Source organism: Pholcus phalangioides, unplaced genomic scaffold (assembly GCF_987345545.1).
Source record: "Pholcus phalangioides strain wild (caught in Gottingen) unplaced genomic scaffold, Ppha-v1.0 ptg000024l_1, whole genome shotgun sequence".
Lineage (NCBI taxonomy): Eukaryota > Metazoa > Arthropoda > Arachnida > Araneae > Pholcidae > Pholcus > Pholcus phalangioides.
The window spans coordinates 26,262,285-26,286,362 of NW_028301616.1; the positions used below are offsets into that span (position 1 = coordinate 26,262,285).

The window sequence follows — 24,078 nt, forward strand, 5'->3', positions numbered from 1 at the left end:
GAGCAGTGTTTCCCAAAGTGGGCAATATCGCCACCTGGTGGGGGTGGGTGATGGAATGGCCCAAGGGGGGTGGGCGATAGAACCTACTGATTTAACATAGGATCCTATGTGTTAACTTGAGTTGGTGGGCGATGAGGGAAAAAAATTTCTGAAGAGAAGGGGGTGATGGAACAAAAATTTTGGGAGGTTATGCTTTTAGAGGCCCACAGCACATTCACAGGTCACTGAAATGGCCCACGACACGTTTTCAAACCGATCAAAATATGGCCTGCACTCTGGTAAATGTTGAGCACTCTTGCCGTAAGTGGGTGCTCTCTGGTTGATGATAAGCATAGTAGGTGCTCGCGACTTGAGGAAGGTTGAAGACGCCTGTATCACAGGAAATAAATGGGGAAAAAATCGCACTAACCAGGCCCCTCTCCCCGGTCTCATACAAGAAAAGAAGAACCAATCAAAAATCATACACTGGTAAATTCCATTTATTTCGAACAACGACATTATCATTTTTCATACATTATACAGCCATTATTATTATTATTATTTGCTAACGGTGACTGTGAACGAATGGAACTTATATATTCCATAATTTTTTTTTTCTTGTACTGTAATTATGATATCATTATTACCACGAAAAAAGCGTATAATGGTCGTGACAAGACTCTATAAATGGGGGGTAATAATGGTTTTTTAAATTTACCATTGCAAATAATATTGAAAGAAATATACCGGGTGTCTCATAAGTCCATAGATAATTTGAGAATACCTAAAAAAAATGAAACATTAGTGTATTTGAAGGCGTTTTTTTTAGAAATTCTCACGAATGATTTTTTTTTTGGTGATGGAAAATTTAAATTTTTGCCGCTAGAGGACACCTTAAGAAATCAATCCAATGTATTTTCGTTCGGGCAAATCCACACAGGTACGCTTACCACATTTTATTGGAGGGAGAATACAAGAAATTGAAATCCTAAAAACAAGGGAAAAAATAGGGGGTGGGGGACATCAGAATTCTCACCAAAAAAAAAGCTGTTAAAGTCGCCAATTTTGGCTAAAATTGCTAAAAAATTGTAATTGGATGAGCAGTAAGGGTTATTACAATCACTGTGAATAAAAATTCAAGTTATCTTCGTTAAAAAAAATGGGACATTCTTGTAAGAAAGCTGGGACGATGAAAAACATACGAACATACAGAAACATCCCGTAAAATACAGAAACATCCCGTAAAATACTAGTAACATGGTCACTTCTTACTTTCAAGCATGCAACACTCGATCGCGCGTGAAGCGCTCTCTATCGACAAAATATTCAAATATTTCTATCTACACTTGAGAACAGTATTTTCGTATTCCAAAGTGCATAAATTTTATTCCAATTTTTATACGAATTATTCAAGTATCTACGAAATTACGGGACACCCCGTATTTTGATTGTTAGAAAGCTTTTGATATTGGGAGAAGGAGGCACAAATATTTATTCATTATCATTATTATCATCATAATCATCATCATCATTGTTACTTCCATTATTCATTTCGTTGCATTAATTACAATGTATAACATCCATGTCTAAGCAATGTATTTCGCTCAACACATATACACGCATTAGGAGAGGGGGGGAATTCATTAAGTGGATTTTTGCGGTAAAATTTGTCAACATCAATATGCATATACATATGTATACAATGATTAATAACATCATTACATCCCGACTCATGGAAAAAATAAATCAACATTGTCCATGTAATGTAATCAGGTTTCATGTAAATACATGCGTGGACGCACTCGAAACCAGAATAGTTCACAAATAATTATGAATTGATAGTTATAATTTGACAATAAGACAAATATTTTGGTCTTCATTTAAACATTATTAATTGAAATTAACGATGTGATAATGGAAATAACGACGTAATATTTGAGGAAAAAAAGCTGATTTTCATAGGTAGGAAATTCATAGATAAGTAGGATTCATTGATAGGAAATGAAAATTGATGCCGACAGAAGATGGAATTAATGGCAATAAATGTCATCAGAACGAAAAATTGTTGGACAAAAATTTCATCTGAGTCAAGTTAATGGAAATGACTTTCACAGAAATGAATAAATGGAAATGAATTCCATAATAGAATAAATAATTAATGAAAACGAATGTTTTGTAATGGAAAACTAATGGCAATAAATGTTTTCAGAATCGAAAAAGGTAATTTTGATTATGTGGAATAGATTTTTATCGAAATTAAAATAAATGAGAACGAATGCCACCAAATGGAAAATAATCCTAGTCGATTGTCTTAAGAATGAGAAAATTGTGGGAAATGGATGTTCTTGGAATCAAAAATGAATGAAGATAAATGTTCAAAATCCAGAATGAATGGAAATAAATATTCAGAATCAAAAATGAATGGAAATAAATGTTCAGAATTCAAATGGAATGGAAATAAATGTTTAGAATCAAAAATAAATGGAAATAAATGTTCAGCATCAAAAATGAATGGAGAGAAATGTTCAGAATGAAAAATGAATGGAGAGAAGTGTTCAGAATAAAAAGTGAATGGAAATAAATGTTCGGAATCAAAAATGAATGGAGAGAAATGTTCAGCATCAAAGATGAATGTTCGGGGCATCAAAAATGAAAATTCAGAATCAAAAACGATTGCATATGAATATCTTCAGGCTGGAAAAGAAAAGAAAATATCCTTAGGATGGAAAAATCAAGAACAATGAATACCATCAGATTAGATAAAATATCATATTATATAAGACAATTATTAATGTAAGTAGATTTCATCGAAATAAGAATAAATCAGAAAACAATTTTCGCCATCAGAATGGAAAACTATTGGAATCGATTGCATTCATTATGGAAAAAAAAACTGATTGAAATGGATGTTCAGAATCAAAAACATAAAGAAAAAGCAATAGCTGCAGAATGGAAAAGAAAAAAAAATGTATTTATATAGAAGAAATGTATCCTATATATGCCCTAAAGAGCATATATATAAGAATATTGAAAAAAAATATGTAAAATGAAAAAAAAAATGAATTCAAAAATCCCGAAGTTTCCCTGAAGAGGGAAAATATGCAAAAAAAAAAAAATAATAATAATAATAAATAAATAAAAACATTTGAAAAATGCGGAATATGAAAATGCACAAAAATTGAAAAAATATGCTTAAAAGCACTAAAGTAACCTAAGAAGGGAACAAAAAAAATATATATATGTAGTTAAATTTAAAAAATGAACGCAAAAAATGAAAACAAATTCAGATTTAAAGAAGAAAACATGTATTTATAGAAGTACAAAAATATGCATTTTTTCGAAAATGAACAATATTTAATGCTGAAATTCTTTCTTGAAAAAATTGAAATGAGTTGTATTAAATTTGAAGTGTTTATATTTGTCTATTGAATTTTAAGAATAAAAAGATAAAAATAATATTGAAAACATTAATACAATACGATTAAAATAAAAAAAGCTAAAATATGCACTTATTTCTAAAATTTCTGTGCTTTTATGTATTTATATGCACTAACAATAAATAAAAAGGTCTAAAATATGAAATCGCACATGCACTTACGCATTTGCGTATCTAGTCATCAGAATGGTAAAATATCAGAGTGGAAAAATCAGATTTTATTGGAATGGAAACAAATGAGAACAAATGCCATCAGAGAATGGAAAGTTATTGGAATCGATTGTCTTCAGAATGAAAAATTGATGGCAATGAATGCTTAAAATCAAAAATGAATGGAGAGAATATCTTCAGAATGAAAAAAAGAAATAAACGAATATCTTTTTAATAACTGAAATAAACACAATAAAAATACAATCATATATAAATTACGTGATATTATAAAAACAGTTTTTAACTTTAATGTTAAAATATTTCCTATTCTCGTTTCGAGTGTTACATGGAAATTATTAAATTCAATCGTTAAATTAAGAGGAAAAAAATTAAAATTTCAATAATAACAGTAATAGTTCTTGATAACATTAACCAACGGCGAGGGTACGAACGACGTAAAACAAACATGGATATGCAAATTACAACGAAATTGATGGAAGACTTCGAAAAAGGCTTTCCCCTTTCTATAAATACAGTGTAATCATTAATTTTTTTTTCTTTCTCCTACACAAGCTTTGAAAGATGCTTTCGTTGCCAAAAAATGGTATTTAAAATTAATTATTATTATTTTCAAACATTCAGATCAACACATCGAATACATTCGACGCACATTTAAATACACAAACATTCTATTCAAATATACACAAACAGGGTTTTTATATTCAGAAAACATCGTCTAATTACCGACCGATATAGCTTCCATAAAACACGTTTTAAAGTTTGAAAACACGTAAATTAATTGAAATATAAATAAAGAACAATTATATAATTAATTTATTACCATGCGTCCTTCATTATATAAGATAATGAACGGTTCTTTTCCGAACGAATCGTTCAGGGATTATTAATCTTTTCGATGCTATTCGCGAGGATTTTCCTCTCTTAAATATTGATTGTTATTGCGGTTGGTGTTGCGAAAAATCTTTATTTTAAGGAAGACTATATTTTTTGGTATAAGAGGAGCGATACTAAAAAATCTGTATTTTAGTCATTCTCATTGGCACTATAACTTTATTACCGAGTTGATGAGGAGGAGTGTTGGTGATGTGAATGGCAGAAAATTTATCAAACTTTGTGTAATGGGAGAATAAATTGATGAACTGTATTTTTGGAAATTTAATTATTGATGTATTATTTATTGTATATCTGATTTTATTGGAAATTATTTTATTATATTTAGTACCTGATTTTATTGGGGCTTTTGTTATTAATGCATTGAATGTTGTTGTTTTTTTTTAGATTTTAATACCTAGTAATATTTTTTTTTATTAATATAGATTCAATATCGGAATTTAATTTTTAAAAATTTTATTACTGACGAATAATTAATAAAATTAATGAAATTAATACCTGATATTGATGTATCGAATAACTGAATATTTTTTGGTGATTTTTATTATTGTTATTGAATATCAAATTTTTTTTTTCTAATTTTCACTATTTTGATGTAAAAATCTCTGAATTTGCATTTTATTTTCAATTTATTAAATACTTGATTTTTTGTGCAAATTTTACTATTGATGTATATTTTACTATTGAATACCTGATTTTTTTTTGGGTATTTTATGTTGAATACCCGTTTTTTTCTCCAGAGGTACAAATATGCGTACCTTCATTTTTGGACTGTTTTTAATGGTTTTAATGATTCTTTTTTTTTTAAGTTAAGATTTGAGGTATGCGTAAGGTCACCTTTACTCAAATGGTAAAGATATCGACCCAAATTATTATTTTTTCTTTTGAAAGGGCATGCCGACATACGGTAAACGTAAATCAATGAAAACTTTTTAATTGTCCATTGTGGCTTCAATTTAACGAGGATATCTGAATTTTTTTTGGGGGGGGGAATTTTGTTATTTATATATTGAGTAAATGCTTTTATTGGAAATTTTACTCTATTGATGTACTGAATATTAGATCCTTTCTTTTTCTTTACATTAAATTATACCAAAATCACGAACAATATTTTTAAATATTTTACAAAAATTTCACAATATGACAAGTAAACATTAAAACTTGATGTATACTCAGGGTGATTTATTGCATTTTGCATTGGCCAACACGTCGATTCAGACAATATATTTCCAGCAAAATTTTTAATTAATGATATAATTTAGTGCCGGAAAGTTCTTAGACAATAATAAGACAAATATAATTATGGTAAACACATGTATTTTTCGAAAAATTGATGAGAGAGCATGTGGCAACTCACAGACGCTGTGAGAGGTTTTTTTGTTGAGGTAATCACCGACTTGTCGAACTTTACGGCAATAGGAAGGATGTTCTCCAGTAATTAATTCGAAAGGCGGTTAATGTAGACCATAAAATTATAATTAAAAGAAACACACACGGAAACAAACATATTTAGCGTGTTTTTGTTCCCTCATGTTATTTTGTCATATCATTTGGGAAAGCTTCATTGGCTAATTGTTTGACAAACGTATACCCGTAAAAATACTATTGTATTTAATTAAATATTTTGCAGTTGAGATAAAACTAAATACAATATGCGTATACAAAATAAATTCTGTTATATTTGCAATCAGCAACGGCAGCAACAACTCATGATTGGTTTATCGGAACAGAAGGCGGACTAAGTCGGCGACTACCTAACATGTACATGATCATATGGAATAAAATTCGCATATTCTGAGCATAAATATTTCAATTTAAATAAAGCATTACAGGGTGTCCCATAAATTCGTAAACAGTTTAGACATTCATAAAAATTGAAGGAATCGGTATATTTGTAAAAACGTTATTCTCACGAAGGGGTTGTTTTTTGGAACAAGAAAAGGTTATTTAAAATTTTTTGTTGATAGAGGACGCTGATGATAGCATGATTACACACAAACCTTTCATCAACATCTTCTGTATCCGAAACGTTCGTAAAGCTGCAGGTTGTGATTCGAGGGTGAGCTAAAATAACTTCAGCAACAGTACTTCATCCACCAATGTCACCATCACAATGAAAACCTTGTGTAACAGGAAAAATTCAGAAATTAGCTGGCAATAGCACACCCAACATTTTATAGGACTCTGATTCGCATATTTCCAGTGATTTTGCTTCGGTGCAATGCCCTCTATCGACAAGAATGTGAAAAAACTTTTTTTCCCGAGAAAAAACACACACACACAAACAACAACACTCACCTTCCGTAGAACGAATTCAAATACCCTTCAATTTTATGAATTTCCAAAATATTTACGAATTCATGGGTCACCCTGTACATTCATACAAATGAAAAAGTGTGTAAAAGTGTATTCACTCGGCGAATTAACAACCTTTGCCATTCAGATTCAAACTATTGCTTTCGTGCGGTCAGTAAATCACGCGAAAAGGATTTAATAAAGTAATAGATCGTATCCCCTTTTGCGACGAAAAACCGGAACCATCGGGCTTTTAGCGTGACCAGGAAAAAATGGAACAGAACTGGAAAGAAAACGTTCGCGTTTCCCCCCACTCCTTATTTTCCTAAAACAAAATCTCGTTTAAAACAGCTTTTAAAACCGACGCCTCGTTGTTAGAGCGATCTCGTGATGGCCAATCTGTTAGTGAGACTAATGTGGGCTAATAGCCAAAGAAAAACCGAACCCATAATCTGTATCCTTGTGGGGGAGGGAAAAAAGGAACAGGAAGTACACAAAAGGAAGGAAGGAACTTGAGGTAGAGGTAGGCACAGAAAAGTCACATTAACACGAAATGAAATTGAAACTCAAGTGGTTAATGATAGAAACTATTGGCACACGGAACATCTAAAAAGAAGAAGAAAAAACGAATTCAATGGATTCGGAAATATTTTGGCACAGAGCGGGCATCTTCAGCCCGTTGCTCGCGAGCACCACGGTGCTCCCTGAAGTACCCAGAGTGCTCTCTGCTCACGTCCGATTTTCGAGCACTTGATCAACGACGTTCCAATTGGAAAAAAAAAAACCCTTGTACAAATTGCATTCAATTATTGAAATTCTCCTGATTTCATGCATTCGTATGCTAAACTTGCCGTAAGGGTGCTCTTCTTTTGATGATGGGTACAGTGCTCGCGACTGCAAAAAAAAAAGGTTGATGACCTCTGGCATATATAGGGAATGAATTTCTCTATTATCTACGAAACTTTATTTTTTTTTCGACTCCCGAGCACCGATTCATTATCAGAAAATAACACACCTATACCAGTAAATCTTGATTCGGCCTTTACCTCATCAACCATTCATCATAGAGGTATGGTTCTAGTATAACCTCTTCGCGTACAAGCAGTTGGCGATAAATTTGAATGATCTGTATTAAACGTATAGGCGATAAATGTGGTAGCCTTGTTCCTCGTCAAAAAAAAGTAAGAGAGGCAAAGAAAGACAGAAAAAAAAAATAAATAAGGGTGGGGGAGGAACAAGTACAGCGATAATTGGATGAGAGAGTGTTAGTAAGAGTGCCTTGCTTTTTCGTCCTCACCAACAAACTTGTTTTGTAGTTTTTTTTTACTTGTTCTCTTTCTCACTTCTACGTACAGAAAAAAAGAAGGAATACTTCTGAGAAAGATACATTATATACATGGGGAGGGGGGATTATACCGTGGAAAACAACGAGAGGGAAAAGCTGAGGTGAACCGCCACTCAGTTGCTCGTTATCAGTGGAGATGCTACGTTGGTGGTGGGAGAACAGACAGGGGAAAAACACTCGCAACTTTGTTTAATAGGGTTACAATAAACCTGCGCGATGAAGAAAAAAGAGGTAGAAGAAAGAGTTAGCTGGATTGAATTTATACCATCAGCTTTTTGACGCGATATTTCGTCGCTGATAGTGAAGGGGTTAAAAATACTAAAAATGTGTTCAGGAATCGCCCTGTACATGTTGTCACATTGAAAACACAGTCTGTCACAAAATAGACAAAAAAACTATATTTTTATAAGTCCCCCATGTTCTCTAACTTTCAGTTAGAAAGTTGTTACCTTGTGTACTTTGAGGCCAACAAAAAAAAATCCCATGTTTTCAAGTGCAATATTGACTGGGATATTTGAATTCAAAAATCGGAGAGAAAGTGGAAAAGAACAGCATGAAAGAGGGAAACGAGTGCTGTCCGTTAGTAGTTTTTTTATTAACTTTTTTCAACACTTACCCTATAAATTAACCCCTTCACGAACAAGTTTTTGGCAACAAACTTGGATGATCTCTATTGAAGTATCAGCGACTGGTTTCCTAGTTTGAATTTCAGAAAAAGAAGGGGAAAGAAAGAAACATATAAGAAAAAAAAAGAAATAGAAGAAAGAATGAAACAAAGAAAAGAAATAAAAGAAAGAAGGAGAGAAAAATAGCAAAAGAAGGAAGAAAACAGTACAGTAGATAAGAGAGTTGAGTATAAATTTCACTTTCACCCCCTGACCCTCTCTGTCTAACATTTCTCTACATCTTCCCTTTTTCTCTGCGTAAGAGAGAGAGATCTATAGTACAAAGATACATCACATATGTTGGAGGAGAGTAAGAATCACTAAACAGGAGTATCGAAAGAGCATGGATGGAAAAAATAAACCTTCCGTTCATTGGGTTACAATGAAGCTTCGCGATGATAAGAAAAGAGGTGAAGAAAAAAACTACGGGGAGAGAGAGAGCTGGAATGAGTTTGTTCCTTTTGCGTTTGAACAATCGTTCGTGATCATTAAGGGCAATGTACGGTTTCAGTATCTTGTTTCTGCGGTCCAACCAAAATACCAGGTTCTAGGGAATCCCGCTGAATGATGTGAAGATCACACGCTGATGATTATCAGAGCTATATAGTAAGGGCTGTGTCCCATTCCTTTGAAGTTGCTCTTTCCACCTTGGCTAAGTGGGCGTTGTCTCAGATAAGGTAAGTGACGCCACTGCTCTAAAGCTCGACCTTGAAATTCCAGGGCAGCCAATGACGTTAACCCTCTTCTGTCAGGGCGATAACGTCAGCTGGTACTGGTTCCGGCGCATCATGAGACAGCTGTTATTATTGTATGGACCTGGTGATTATGTTGTCACCCGCATAAAATCGATCATATATCATCCTACATTAAATAAATATGATCCATATCAAATGGAATTCGCCGAGTGAACGCACTCCCAACAATACGTCCATTTGTTTCGACCTCCACCCCCACCACACCGTTGCTCTTGCCCCCAAGCAAGTACTAGTGAATTATGAGTGAAATGCAGCGTCCAGTTCACATCGATAAATCTCCAAATTTGGTGCTCATTTCAATGACGTTTACTTTTGCAACCAGGGATGCCGGAACATATATGTTCATGTTGCTAAAGCAACACCAATCATTTTAATGGTATTGCTCAGCAGCACCAATCATCATTCAAGTATAGCTCATTTCACCCCCCCCCCCAGTTCGGGCGATGGAAGATTCACCATAAACGGGACATTTTTGTTGAATGTGTGACGTATGGTCTTCATACATATCCAAGTGAACATTATGTTCATTACTCGTTCATTAGTGCAATACCAAACATTTTTGACTTCCGGCGTCCCTGTGTTTGCAACCTTACTATAATCTTCACATCCACCGAATGTGTAATTGATTAATAAATTAGATTTGATACGAATTGCTACCGAATCGGTGCCGAACCTGAATTTGTAAGCCTAAGTGGCCTAAAAAAAATGGCGCCTGAGGTGAACCTGATACTGCATTTAAACATTAATATTTATGGTATGTCTTAAAAACAACAGAGCATATATATTTGAAAAAAAAGAATGAAGGAAATTACATTGTTATTTTTGTTTTGATGAAAGACAACCGAAGACACTTGAATGTCTTTACATTCGGCAATGTAAAAAAAAAAATGATTTATATAGCCTGTATTGTTACAGCAAAATGGCAATAAACATGGAGAGTTGTACAAACACTCATGAATAAGAAATCACATCGGGGAAGAATCAAAGACTGCATCGACCGAAACGAAAAACTCAATTCAATTTTGAGTCATTTCCTGTGGTAAAAATTTTTGTTTTTTGCCACTTACACGTACACAGTATTTATTATTGTTACGCAATGAAGGTATTGTGTTTCGCGAACTGCTCTTAATACATTAGCATTCACTAGAGGGGGCTGAATGTATAATTAATGGTATATATGAAGTTGAATTTCTTCTGAGATCCTGTACAAAATAGAGTTAGTTTCGAAATAGTGCTGTTTGGAATCCTTGATGATAATCCACCTAATTTTGAAAATCTAACTTCGTGTCTGTCATTTGCCCTGTGAGAACGTGGAAGGGACATAACTAATAGGGTATTGGCAAGTGTCACGAAATATTTAATTTCTCCTTGTGGTGAGGAAATTCATCTTTTTGTCCAGTAGTTCTCGAAGTGAGCGTCACGGCTCCCCGGAGGCGTCACATCGTGATGTGTTCCGACATGAGTAGGGATTCGAATTTACTATGATCATCAAGGGTGAGAGACCCGCTTGTACTTGGAGCAAGGGAATCTCGCCTCGCCCTAAGAGGAATCTTGCTCTTGTGGGGAACTGTTTTACCCAAGGGGATCATACTCGGATAAATAAGAGTCGGGGTGAAAGGCTCGAGGGCGAATCAGGGACTGGCTAAGGAACTCGCTGGTGAATGAACACCAACGTTAATTTTCTGGGCAAGAGACCTTTGAGCAAAAAACTATTAGGGCAAACAATTGTAATTGAATGAAGGCGAGCCGTACGGACCCACACAGAGGTGGATTTATGATTTTGCCGCCTGTAAGGAACAAAAAAAATTTGTCACTGGTTAATTTTATTGAGCCCTATTTTCCAAATTCGTCACCTTATCCCTGGGCTATATTCCACTTACTTCCCTAGTAAATACACTTCTGGACCCCCATGGGTTACTAGGTTAAGGCAGGTGCCTTCAACCATCGACTCTGCGTGGGCCACCGACTGCATTTAACGTTTTAATGAGGCCCGCTGGCCATGCGTTAAAGACGAAAATTCTGCGGGTGAATTAAAGCTAATGTAAGACTAGCGTGCAAAGGACGGCAGGGGTAAAAGTCCTAAGGATATATTAGAGAAAGAGTGCTGTGGGTAAATAAGGCCTTGGGCAAGGGACCAAAAGTAGATGATGGCTGGAAAGGGCGGGGGAGAAAAAAAACCAGCAGGGAAATGAATCCTAACCACCTTTGTGCCCGGGTATGGAAGAGATCCTGGGTTCGATTCCCAGTGGAGTGAAACGATATCTTTTTTCACTCCACGCTGAGCCAAGCAGGAATGTGAATGGTTTCAAGGGTATGAGAGAAATCCGCCAGGTAATTATTTCTATGGTAAGGAGGTGCCAAGGCCGGAGAGCTCTGGTAAATGATGTGCTCTAAGGTAGGCGGGCCATCACTATAGAATAAAAGAGACGCGAATGGGCAAGCGAGCCCTCCCTGAAGGTAAAAAATTCGAGGTCCTGAGTGGGAGCTAGTGAGGAGAAATAACATATCTTCGATTGAACTTCCAGTGGCACCCACGCATATTCTAGACCCTGAGTGACCTCGTGGCTCACTTTCGAGTCAGCTGGAGGAGTCCCACAAGCAAAATAAATAAACAGAGCACTCACAAAACGATGATAATTCCCGCTGTGATAATTCCTCGTGGAATAATTTCGAACCAGTTCACACTCATGAGTGAATTCTCATGGGCCCCCATTAGCACCATCCTAATAGTATTTATTTCTTCAGATCATCACTAAATCAGAATACTCTCGACCTCTGAATAATCTATGATATATAAACATGGCTGACATTATCCACTAAAAAAAAGGGGAAAAAATATATCCATTTAGACACATGGCCTCTTTTATTAATTAGTACCTGAAGTGTGTAAATTACAAATACGTGCTCAGGACAAAAAGTAGGGACAATACTATCTGTGACGAGATTAATATTGCATAAATAGTGTCCTCAATATGGCAATTATTACTTCTATACAGACAAACAACACATAACGTGGAATTAAATTTCTGAAAAATCCACATAAAAATTGTCTCATTGACCCGAGTTTCCATCTTTCCAGTGCTTTTGCTCTCTCCATTTTAAATAATTAGTGCTTAAGTAATTAATAATTAAATCAATCCTCAGGTTAATTAGATATGGCTGTATTAAAACTCACTAAATAGAACATAATTGGTCAAAAAAAGACAAAACTCCTCTCTAAATTCCATTGAAAACTGGTCCAGCTGCTGAGTTTCGAAACGGAAATATCGACCCCCAGCCGCGAAAGGGTTCTAAATCATGAACACAGATGGCAGCACTAGGCGTAAAGCTATAAGGAGCGCTTTTTTTTTTTTTGAGGGACAAAAATTTTTTTCTGGGGTTTTCCTTTGTTTGTTTTTTTTAACATATAATTTAGATATTCTACAATTTATTTATTTATATGTATATATATATAATATTTACAATGCCACAAATTCATTTATAACCTGCTCACTGGTGATATACCATGCATTTTCTTTGCTAAATCACTTTTTTGGGGGATTTTTCTTCTTATATATATTCGATATACCATTTTTTTTTTCTTTGTTCTCAGGGTTATCATTTTCTGTTGTCTATGCATACTCAGTATTTTCTTTGTTTTCCTGTGTTAAAGGGAGTGGTTATTACATCAATAATTCTTTAAACATGTTTTTTTTTTTTGCTGCTTAATTAGTGTTTGTATTCAAGACACTTTGATGAAAATAATCAAATGTCGTGATTACGCTTATACAAGTTGAATCAGTTTTTTTTTTTGGTTGGTTTTAAAGATGTATGTTATATATATATATTTCCTTCTCTTCGCATTTTTTAAAAAGTTGTCATTGGATGCTCTTCGGCAGTGGGGCCTGAAAGAGAAAGACAAAAGAAAGCTGCATCAATTTCGGTGAGAAGATAAATGAAATCGATGTGATGCACAAAACGTGAACATAAATTACATCATCGAGACAGAAGCCCCGTTTACATATGCAAGATTGGGGGGTCGCTTTTTGGTGGTTATTACCTGCACGGCAACTTTTTTCTCCATTCATGGGGGAGAAAAATGGAGGGACGAAGATCCGTCAAAAGAGTCCCATCTTTGTTGCGGAATAATGGTGGGTGACTCCGACCTCCTCTCCCCGAATAATCCTTTGTGCCGCGGAAACTACTGTAGGATCCTAGTCAGCCATCTTGAACCAACCACTTCCGTTCAACCCACGTAACCAGTGGCGACTTCCGGAAAGAAGAGGAGGAATACCGGCATAAACTAAACACCATGTAAATAAAATGGGTTGTAGTGAAAATCCCTGTTACGGGTAACTTCCCGGGATATTTTATTGCACATGTAAACGGGGCTAAATACGGGATATTAATGGGGTTGGTTCACGCAAATTAATCCCCCCCCACCAAAAAAAAAATTTCTCTAATTTTTTTAAATACTATGAAATTTTTTGCGTCTAACTGTGTTACACTGAGCTATAAGTAAAGTGGAGTGAGGACTGCGCGAGCCGTCGTCCTACGCGATCGCATCACCCTTTTGGAGCGAACCGGGCAAAACATTTCCTGACCATGTTAATGCAATGGGGCAATTCCAAATACGAGACATGTACATTCCACTTTTTTTTCACTTCTCGGCCAATAATTATGTATTCTTTATCTTCAAAAAAATGTATAAAAATGAATACTTACTTTCGTACACGAAATACCCTTTCTTTCCAAAACTTAGGAGGAACTATTTTTTTATAAAATTACATGCTGAAATAGCAATGTTTTGCCCGTCTCGCTCCGTCACGCCCACTTTTGTATTCCTCCGCGTCGGCTCGCGAACGTCTGTGTTATTGAATAGGGAGTCTTCACTCCAGTTTACTTATAGCTCAGTGCTGTTTTATAAAACGTAATAATAATAATTTATTCCTTTGAACTTTGGTGCTGGAGGAGGATGCTGAGAATTCCATGGACAGCTAAAAGGACTAATAAATCGCTTATCGAAGAAGTCAAGGCTGACTATTCTCTAGAAGCACCAGTCACTAAACAGAAACTATCTTACTTTGGCGATATAATGCGTACAGAAGGCTCACTAGAAAAAAATGGTAATGCTTGGAAGAATGGAAGGAAAAAGAGGAAGAGGCAGATCGAGCACCAGATGGATGGAGGAGGTGTTGCAAAACGCCGGAATGAAGCTAGCACAACAGAGACATACTGTGAATGACAGACCAGCTTGGAGAGACATGATCTATAGAGTCACCAGGAGTCAGAATCGACTCGATGGTTCCTGACAACAACAACAAGCTGTGTTAAAGTGTTTTCGTTCTATCTTCACTGTGGGAATATTTTTAAAATATTTAAATATAAATTGCTGGCAGGCATTAAACATGCTAATGTCTTTCACTAAAATGCGTTTTTCCTAAGTTTTTTGTCAGATAAGGAACGTTTTTTCAAACAATCACTCTCACTCATTCAAATGTCTTGAAACTTGTACTATTATTACTTAATACTATTGTGTTATAAACTTGATCACGCGCTTTTAGGATTTTAATTGTTGGTTATTTTTTTTATCCAGTTTTAACTCCAACACAGAGGCGGATTTAACGGCGGGCGCACCGGGCCCCGAACAACACAAACTTCACACTTCAAACTTTTTTCTAATTTAAGGGATCCAATATTTTCTCTTGCGCCCGGGGTCTTGACCGACTTTAATTCCACTGCTTCAACAACATGCAACTTTTTTCAAAAATCACCAAAATTTACTCATGTTTTGTGCCATAAAAATTTTTTAAATAATTTTAATAAAAAAAACCTCCTGTTAAAGTATATAGCACCATAGTGTTGAGAGAGACACAAAATTTCAAGACATTTGAATGAGTGATGTTCTAAAAAATGTTCCTTATCTAACAAACAACTTAGTTTTGAGAAAAACTAAGTTAATAAAGCATTTTCAACATATTTTTAGTACGCGTATAAAAATTTTTTTCAACACAGTTAGACACAGAAGGTTTCACGGTATTTAAGAATTGGAAAATGTTGTGTTTTTTAGAAAATTTGCGTACACCAACCCCCCTGAAGATGGATTTTAACGGTAGGGCTGGTTCGAATAATCGAGCAATAATTGTTCGATCAATTGTTAACCGTAATTTCAGTCGTGTTTAACAGACACGATCAAATCAATCCGATTAAAATGTTATTGAAATTTTCAGTAAAAATTTGTAAAATATATATATTATATATATAACAGAAGTAAGTGGCGTCACCAAGTACTAATGGAAGTGCGTTCTTGTTTCGGAGTTTATTGTTGAAAAATACGAGACACATTGCCACAATTGTCTCCAAAAAAACGGCAATTGCAAAAAGAATATAACTGTGTTGGGTATCTGGGAAAGAGCAACCGAATTTTGAATGTTAATATCATAAAAACGATGAATGAAAATGAGGGGTCACGGAAAGAATATATGGTCAAAAACGGGCCTTTTTTTTGGGCGAAAAAAGGATTAAGAAACACGGCAGTCAGGGGCGCATTTATCAGACGCGAGGGGCCCGATGTGAAGTAATTTTGGGGCTCCTTTGTCCCAATTTTACGCATCGTGTGGGGGATGGGAATCAGCATCCAAAGATTCGTACATTATCATAGAATATACAGGGATGTTCGAAAATATCTATTCACCAATGAAAATTAATACTTAATGAAAGAAAAATCCCAGAATTGATGAAAATTCAGAATTACTGAGAGAAAAATTCCACACTTTATGAAAATTCAGAATACATGAGGAAAAAATCAATCCGAGAATTAATGAAAATTAAGAATTAAGAAAAGAAAAATTCCCGGAATACATGAAAATCCGATATCATTGAAATAAAAATCCCAGAATTGATGAAAATTCAGAATGAATGAGGAAAGATATCCCAGAATTCATGAAAATTCAGAATGAATGAGGAAAGATATCCCAGAATTCATGAAAATTCAGAATGAATGAGAAAAAATATCCCAGAATTGATGAAAATTCAGAATGAATGAGAAAATATATCCCAGAATTCATGAAAACCCGGTAATAATGAAAGAAAAATCCCAGAATTCATGAAAATCCGGTAATAATGAAAGAAAAATCCCAGAATTCATGAAAATCCGGTAATAATGAAAGAAAAATCCCAGAATACATGAAAATCCGGTATCATTGAAATAAAAGTCCCAGAATACATGAAAATCCGGTATCATTGAAATAAAAATCCCAGAATTGATGAAAATTCAGAATGAATGAGGAAAAATATCCCGGAATTCATGAAAATCCGGTAATAATGAAACAAAAATCCCAAAATTGATGAAAATTCAGCATTAATGAGAGAAATAATTCAAGAACCGATAAAAAAGCTCCAGAACCCAAATCAATTGAAGCTCAAGCACCATGTTCACAACGGGAAAAAAACGTATTTACAAAAATGTATACTTTTTCACACTTCTACAGTAGGCCTATTACCCTAAGTGCTGCGGGGCCTCCCAAACCTCGGGACCCGGTGCGACGGCACCTGCCGCACCTTCCTCCACCCACCCAAGGACCTCCCTGACTGCTGTAGACCATGGGAAAATCAGTAAAATTCTTCGAATTCGAATATTGACATTGCTATTCGAGTCAGTCCAATTTTCAGTGGAGATTGAACAGATTCGATAATTAATAAATTTTAAAATTTCTTCTTCGACGCAGTGAACGATCACGTGAGACTTCCATCTTCATCTGAAAATCTCCCGAGATCGTCGCGCACGCAACCCGGAGATTTGCATCTCTTACCTCATCACGAAACGCAGGTGAAACAACAACAACAACAAAAGAGACATCAAAGAGAAAACTCATTCCTCACCTCTTGGATCCAAAAGAACAACGAAACATCGATTACGCTGCTCAGTAGGCAGCATAATTGGGACTCGTTGGTGAACCGATGGGTCCCAATGCGGACATCGGCTTCTCACCCTGTGCCGGAACGCCATCTCTCCACGATTTGTACTTCGTGTAGCAGTCGGTTGCGTACATTATCGCGCCAACGAACCCGAAAAACTGCCAAAAGAAAAGTTATTTCAAAATTTAATTTTTTTCAAAACACAGAAGTTAAAAATACAATTTTAACACTAATTTTGAACCTCATTTTCATGATTTCTCATTAAAAAAATCCATTTATGCCAAATTACGGACAATACCTTGAATTTTACCGAGAAATTTCTCTTCATTAGACAAATCTAAATGAATAGGGTTTAGTTTCGATATAATTTTATATATAAAAAAAATAATTTTTCTTCCAATTTCATAATTTCTGTTAATAAAATATTTCATATTGTTTGTAGGTTAAAATAAAGTAGTAGGCTGAACGTATAAGCGAGCAAAATACGGAAAAATTAAGTTACTGAAGAAAGTGAAAATATGAGTCATCGCCAAATGTCACCAAAAGGTTGCCAAGAAGGGTTGCTGTAAAGTATTAGGAGCTAAAAAGAATTTCACAAAAAATGAACTTGAGCAATAAGTGAGATGAAAATTTATATTTATCGTCATACTTATCAAAATATGTTAAATTTTGTCTTTATTCATTGGTACAAATTAACCCTTTCGCTTGCAAGGTACTGACAAGAAATTCGTATTCGTCTCTATTAGATGAATCTATTAGACGAATCGGCGATAAATATGGTAGCCTTTTCCTAACCTAACCGCACGTTAGAAAAAGGAAGAGAAAGAAAAAAAGTTACCCGGTATTTTTCTAGAAATTCGAGTAAAAACGTCTAAACTCTAAAAAGGACACAGAATTTTGGCAATACAGTGGAACCTCCCCATAATGGACACTCCCCATTAACGGACACTTTTCTGATCCCCGGCACCGTGGAATAGGGTTTTATTGTAGTTCATTCCCTTCAGCACACACTCTCGATAGCGAACAGTAAAATCAGGCAAACTGTAATTTTTTTTCCGAACTCTAATTCATTGATTTTTTTTTTTAATCATAGACCGAGAATTTATCATATTCAACTAATGTTATGATTAATCCCAAGCTCGTGTTGGTACATATGATAAATCGTCAATTAATTACTTAATCAACATAACTATGGTCTAGGATGGTGAATTCGAATGGTAATGTTGGTTTAGTTTGTTGATAATGTGTGACAGAAACCAACATTACAGGACTGATAATGTTGTTATGAATGTTTCTATCTTCTTTACACTTATTTTAATTTAATTTAATTTTTAATACAAAATTTGCGCGTATGATGTACAGGTAAAAAAAACTGGTTTAATGAAGAGAAGAAAGGCTTTTTTATATAAGGTTTTCTCCATATTTATCAAACTTCCCAACTTCATTTAGGAATTATGCATAATTGCCGGTAAAAGTGATAAATAATGTGAAATTAAATCAGACTTTTTCTCGAGACGATTGGTGATTATGCATAATCACCGGTGTATCACTTACACACACACACACAGTCACATATACTTTTTAACATTGAAAAATAGGAACCAATTGCAACCGAAGCCAAACGTCGTATAAATGTGAAGGACATATAAACGAGGTTCCACTGTATGTCTACCTCCCAGGGGTGGATTTAACGGCAGGCTCACCATTAGCGTGCCCGGGGGCAGTGACTTCTAAAGAGCTCCGAAAAACATAAACTTCACACTTTTTCTAATTTAAGGAGCCCAATATTTTCTTTTGCGCCCGGAGCCTCGACCGACTTTTATCCGCCACTGTTACCTCCCCATTAGCGGACACTCCCTGTTAGCGGACAAAAGTTTTGGTCCCATGGGTGTCCGTTATCGAGAGGTTCTACTGTATAGTGCATACTGAGATTCGCAAATTTTAGTTGAATGATCTTCATCCATGGAATATAACAAATTCGAGTGAGCACCGAGAAAAAAAAATGGACATTGCGATAAAAAAAAAAGTCGGAAAACAGAATTACAGTTAATTTTCTCTCATTAAATTAAACAAAATTTAATGAGAGAAACGAGAATTCACCGTAATATTTGGGTTGTGTGGTAACGCTGTTTATTAGTATCTCTTCGTGTGGCCACTAGGTATCTTAATCAGCCAGTTATCAGGGAAGTCAGTTCTAGAGACTTAAACTAAGGATCTGTGGAAAATTCAAATTACGGAAAATTCACAGCCATGCAATTCACCTCTAGGAAAATTCACCGACAACAGTTCCAGTTCGACACGAGTCAGTGAGCCAATAAGTGAGCGATTAATGACTGAGTGAGTTAGTCAGCAAATGATGCAGTAGTTATAGCGAGTGAATGACAGAGTGATTAGTGTTGGTGAGCGAGCAAACTAGTAAATGAGCGACCTAGAAATGAGACCTAGAGTAAGTGGCCTCGTGAGTGAGTGGGTGACCTAATGAGCGAGTGTCATGGTGAGCGAGTCAGTGTAAGACTTTGTGATCCAGTGAGTGAGTGACAGAATGAGTGACCTAGTGAGTAAGTGCGTGACCTGGTGATTGAGTGTGTGTGGCAGAGGGAGCGACCTAGTTAGGGAGCAACAGAGTGAGCGACCAAGTTAGTGAGTTTTAGTGAGTGTGAGAGCGACCTGGTGAGCTACTGATGGAATGACCAACTTAGTCAGGGCTAACCACAGAGAGTGACCTAGTTTATGAGTGAGCGAGTGACCAACTCCTAGTGAGTTGATGATAGGAGGAGTGAGCGAGTGAGAGAGTGAGCAACTCCTAGTGAGTTGATGATAGGAGGAGTGACCTAGTGAGTGAATGACAAAAATGAGTGACCTACTGAGTAAGTGAGGGACCTAGGCAGTAAATGAGCTACCTAGAGATCAAGTGAGTGACCGGTCTACTGAGAAAGTGATCGAGTGGCATAGTGAGTCATTGACCTGGTAAGTAAGCGATTGATCTAGTGAGTGAGTGATATAATGAGCAACCTAGTGACTGTATGACAGAGGGATCGACCCAGTGAATGAGTAATACAATGAGTTATCTAGTGATTAATTGACTTATTGACTAAGAGTGACCCGGTGAGTGAGTGAGCTAACTCTAGTGACAGGCCGGCTTCACTTATTCATTCATTCACTCGTTCATTTGCCCACTTGATCATTCATGCACTCATGTCGAACTGATGTCGGTACATTTTTCCCCAGCGATAAATTATCCAATCGGTGACTTTTCCGGACACAGTGGTTCATAAATCGATAGCTTCAGTTAAAATATTACACGTCATATATTGTGTGTCAAATGATCGATAACGACTGACCAATCACTTACCCCAGCCGCAGCCCACGCGTCGTCACGACCCCCTTTGACGGCAACCACCAAAGCGGCGATCATGTAAAACAACGTCCAGGTTGCGCAATACAACAGTTCCTAAATCATGATAAAGACGGCCAATCAATTACGGCTTACCATAATGTTCATCCACGACAACAACAACAACAACTAAAATTTGATAGAGTATAAACAGAGCAACGCCATTCAACGATATATAATGAAATGAGATCAAGTAAACATGATGATATATATATATATATTTACAAGGGCAAGCCACGGGATGAACTTGATCCTTTCGATGATATGAAAGAAGTAAAACAGAAGCAGCAACAGAGTGACCGTAGTACCCGTCGATGCGACGAAATTGAACCAATTGCTGTTTGAGCACCAACTGCACGACGAGGCCATGATGCAAATCATGCCGACTACGTTGTTCACCTGCCAACGAATACAATCAAACACATTTCAAAATTGGCAACAAAGAAAAAAAGACATTTCATGATGCATAGAAAACACAGACATACAGGGTGTCCTGTAAGTACTAATTCGGCCTTTATCTCATCAACCGTCCGTCGTAGAGGCGTGATTTGAATTTAAAAAATGATCAAAATGCGTTCAAAAATTACCCTGTACCAGTATTGAGAGTGGAAATACAGTGTGTGACAAAATATAATGAAAAATCTAAATTTTTATAGGGTTTCCCCTGTTTTCTAACTTCCGATTAGAAAATTTTTGCCCTAGTTTTTTTCTGAGTCCAACAAAAGAAAATTCTATGTTTCTAAGTGCAATATTCACTGAAAAAATTCATAAAAATTAGAGAAAATTTGGGAAAGAACAGCAAAAACTAACGGAAAACGCTTCTTTCCCCCCCATTTATGCTGTTCTTTCCCAACTTTTCTCAGATTTTTGAACTCGAATATCTAAAAGAATATTGCACTTGAAAACATTGGATATATTTTTTTTGGCCCCAGGAGAGACAAGGCAATAACTTTCTAATCGGAAATTCGAGCACAATGGGACAGTAAAAAAATTTAGATTTTTTGTATTTTGTTACACACTGTATTTTCACTCTCAAAACTGGTACAGGGTAATTTTTGAACGCCTTTTGAGCATTTTTTAAATTGGAACCATACCTCTACGACGTACGGTTGATGAGGTAAAAGCCGTATTTATAGTACTTACGGGACACCCTGTATGCAGTATAAGTGCGACAGTTGATATTAATATTTTTAAAAATATACTGACGATTTCAGCAATTTTCAGCATCCCCGGAAACGTCCTTATGTACGAAGGGTCGAATCTCAGCTGAGGCGGGGCCTTGCCACCGGCCGGTGGCTGTTGCTGTGGCATCCCTCCGGCCGCGCCCATGTAGGCCGTATTCGCGGCATTCGCGGCTGTCGTGACGGTCGCTGCCGCGTGCATCGTCTCTTGGAAATTTGGCGACGCCATCGATACGACTCTCGGGAAGCACCCTCTAAAGAGTTATGAGAGAGAGAGAATCAAGCACAATCAGTTTTTTCCTCAATTATTTTCACATCACGTGGTGTTCGAACATTCTCTGAATTTGCAAAATCATCAACTAATGGCATAAATTAAGTTCCGATTTCGGTTTAACTTCCTTTTTTCTTTATAATCGCAATTATTCACACGTTCATTTTCCTCTTTCAATCTACGGGGTGATTATTATTAGTAGGGCTAGGATTTTTATGCTCTAAAAACTTCTAAAAAATTTCTCTATGAAATATGCATTTATGCCCTTAAAAAACTGTAAATATGCCCTATAAAACGAAAAATATGTCCTAAAAATTTTTTCATTCCTCTCTCAAATAACATTAGTTATAGCAAAATCATATGATAATGAGAAGTGTTAATGCAGAGAAGTTCTAAATCATTTTCAACCATTACTTATTGTATGAACAGAAATTATTCGTTCTACTAACTAACCTCGAGTTAAAATTTCCCTCAAAAATTTCCCTTTTGAGTCAGTTTCTCCCTCCAAATTCAGAATTAATGTGCTGCCGTCTATAGGTAAAACTACCTAGACAAGTAATGTATTTAACATTTAGGAAAGCACAAAATTAAAAAATAACAAAAAATAAATAATTCAGTTTATTTGGTAAAAACTCTCAAAATTTCCCACAAACGCTATAAAGTCCCCCCATTTACCAATTTCAGCCAATTTTCTCCCACGAGTTACCCATCATCGATGTCAGATGATTAATCTATTCACAGCCACACACCAGTGTCCTTAAAGAGCTGGTATTTTTATTCTCCAAAAATTCTATGTCATTGCTAATTGGTTGAGAAACATGAAATTCTGGATTTTTTACCAATCAGCAACGACAATTCCATTTTTAGTGCATAAAAATCCTAGCCCTAAGAACTCTCTCGTCAGAGGCGGGAACCGCAAAAAACCAGTCGGAAATGGGATTGGAATTAGGGGAAAATTTTTACTTTTGTTATCGAAAATCAGGAAATATGCAAAATATTGCTTAAAATTTTGACAGCACTCTCCATCACGTAAAAATAGGGGAACATGCAAAAAAAATATGCAAAGTGATAGAAATCCGAGCCCTAATAAAATTAGGGCTCTATTTTTACGTGATAGAGAATATTTCTAAAATTTCAAGGCATATTTTGCATATCTCCTGATTTTTTTGATAAAAAAAGTAAATTTCTCCCCCGCAATTCCAATTCCCATTTCAGACTGGTTTTTTGCGGTCCCCGCCTCTGACGCGAGCTCTTAGGGCTAGGATTTTTATTCACTGAAAATGGAACGTCGTTGCTGATTGGTAAAAAAATCCTGGAATTCCCGTTTCCCCAACCAATCAGCAATGACAGAATTTTCGGAGAATAAAAATATCAGCTACACTACACTGGTGTGTGGCTGTGAATAGATTAAACATCTGACATCGATGATGGTAACTCGTGGGAGAAAATTGGCTGAAATTGGGGTAAATGGGGGATAGGGGGGGGGGGAATTGGTTCATGGAATTTTTAGCGTTTGTGGGAAATTTTTGGAGAGGTTTTATCAAATAGAAATATTTATTTATTTATTATTTTTTTAATTTTGTGCTTTCCTAAAAGCAAAATACACTACTTGGCTAGGTATTCTTACCTATAGGTGGCAGCACATTCATTCTGAATTTGGAGAGAGAAACTGACTCAAAAGGGAAATTTTAGCTCGATGAGGTTAGTTAGTAGAACGAAGAGAATTTCTGTTCATACAATAAGTATATATATAATGATTGAAAATGATTTAGACTTCTCTGCATCAACACTTCTCATTA

The 24,078-nt window shown here is 35.7% G+C and overlaps 1 protein-coding gene across 1 annotated transcript in view; it reads right to left on the reverse strand.

The window, feature by feature from the left end:
• Nucleotides 1-13,318: 13,318 nt before the first annotated feature.
• LOC149069099 (CKLF-like MARVEL transmembrane domain-containing protein 7) overlaps nt 13,319-24,078 on the reverse strand; it is a 33,566-nt gene continuing 22,806 nt past the window's right edge. Inside the window, exons 2-6 of the mRNA XM_089250696.1 lie at nt 22,034-22,262; nt 21,053-21,226; nt 20,786-20,884; nt 17,398-17,591; nt 13,319-13,421 (exon numbers count right to left, since the gene is read on the reverse strand). Of these exons, the coding sequence (XP_089106822.1) occupies nt 17,439-17,591; nt 20,786-20,884; nt 21,053-21,226; nt 22,034-22,237 (630 nt within the window). The 5' untranslated portion in view covers nt 22,238-22,262 and the 3' untranslated portion in view covers nt 13,319-13,421; nt 17,398-17,438. The remainder of the gene's footprint in view (nt 13,422-17,397; nt 17,592-20,785; nt 20,885-21,052; nt 21,227-22,033; nt 22,263-24,078) is intronic.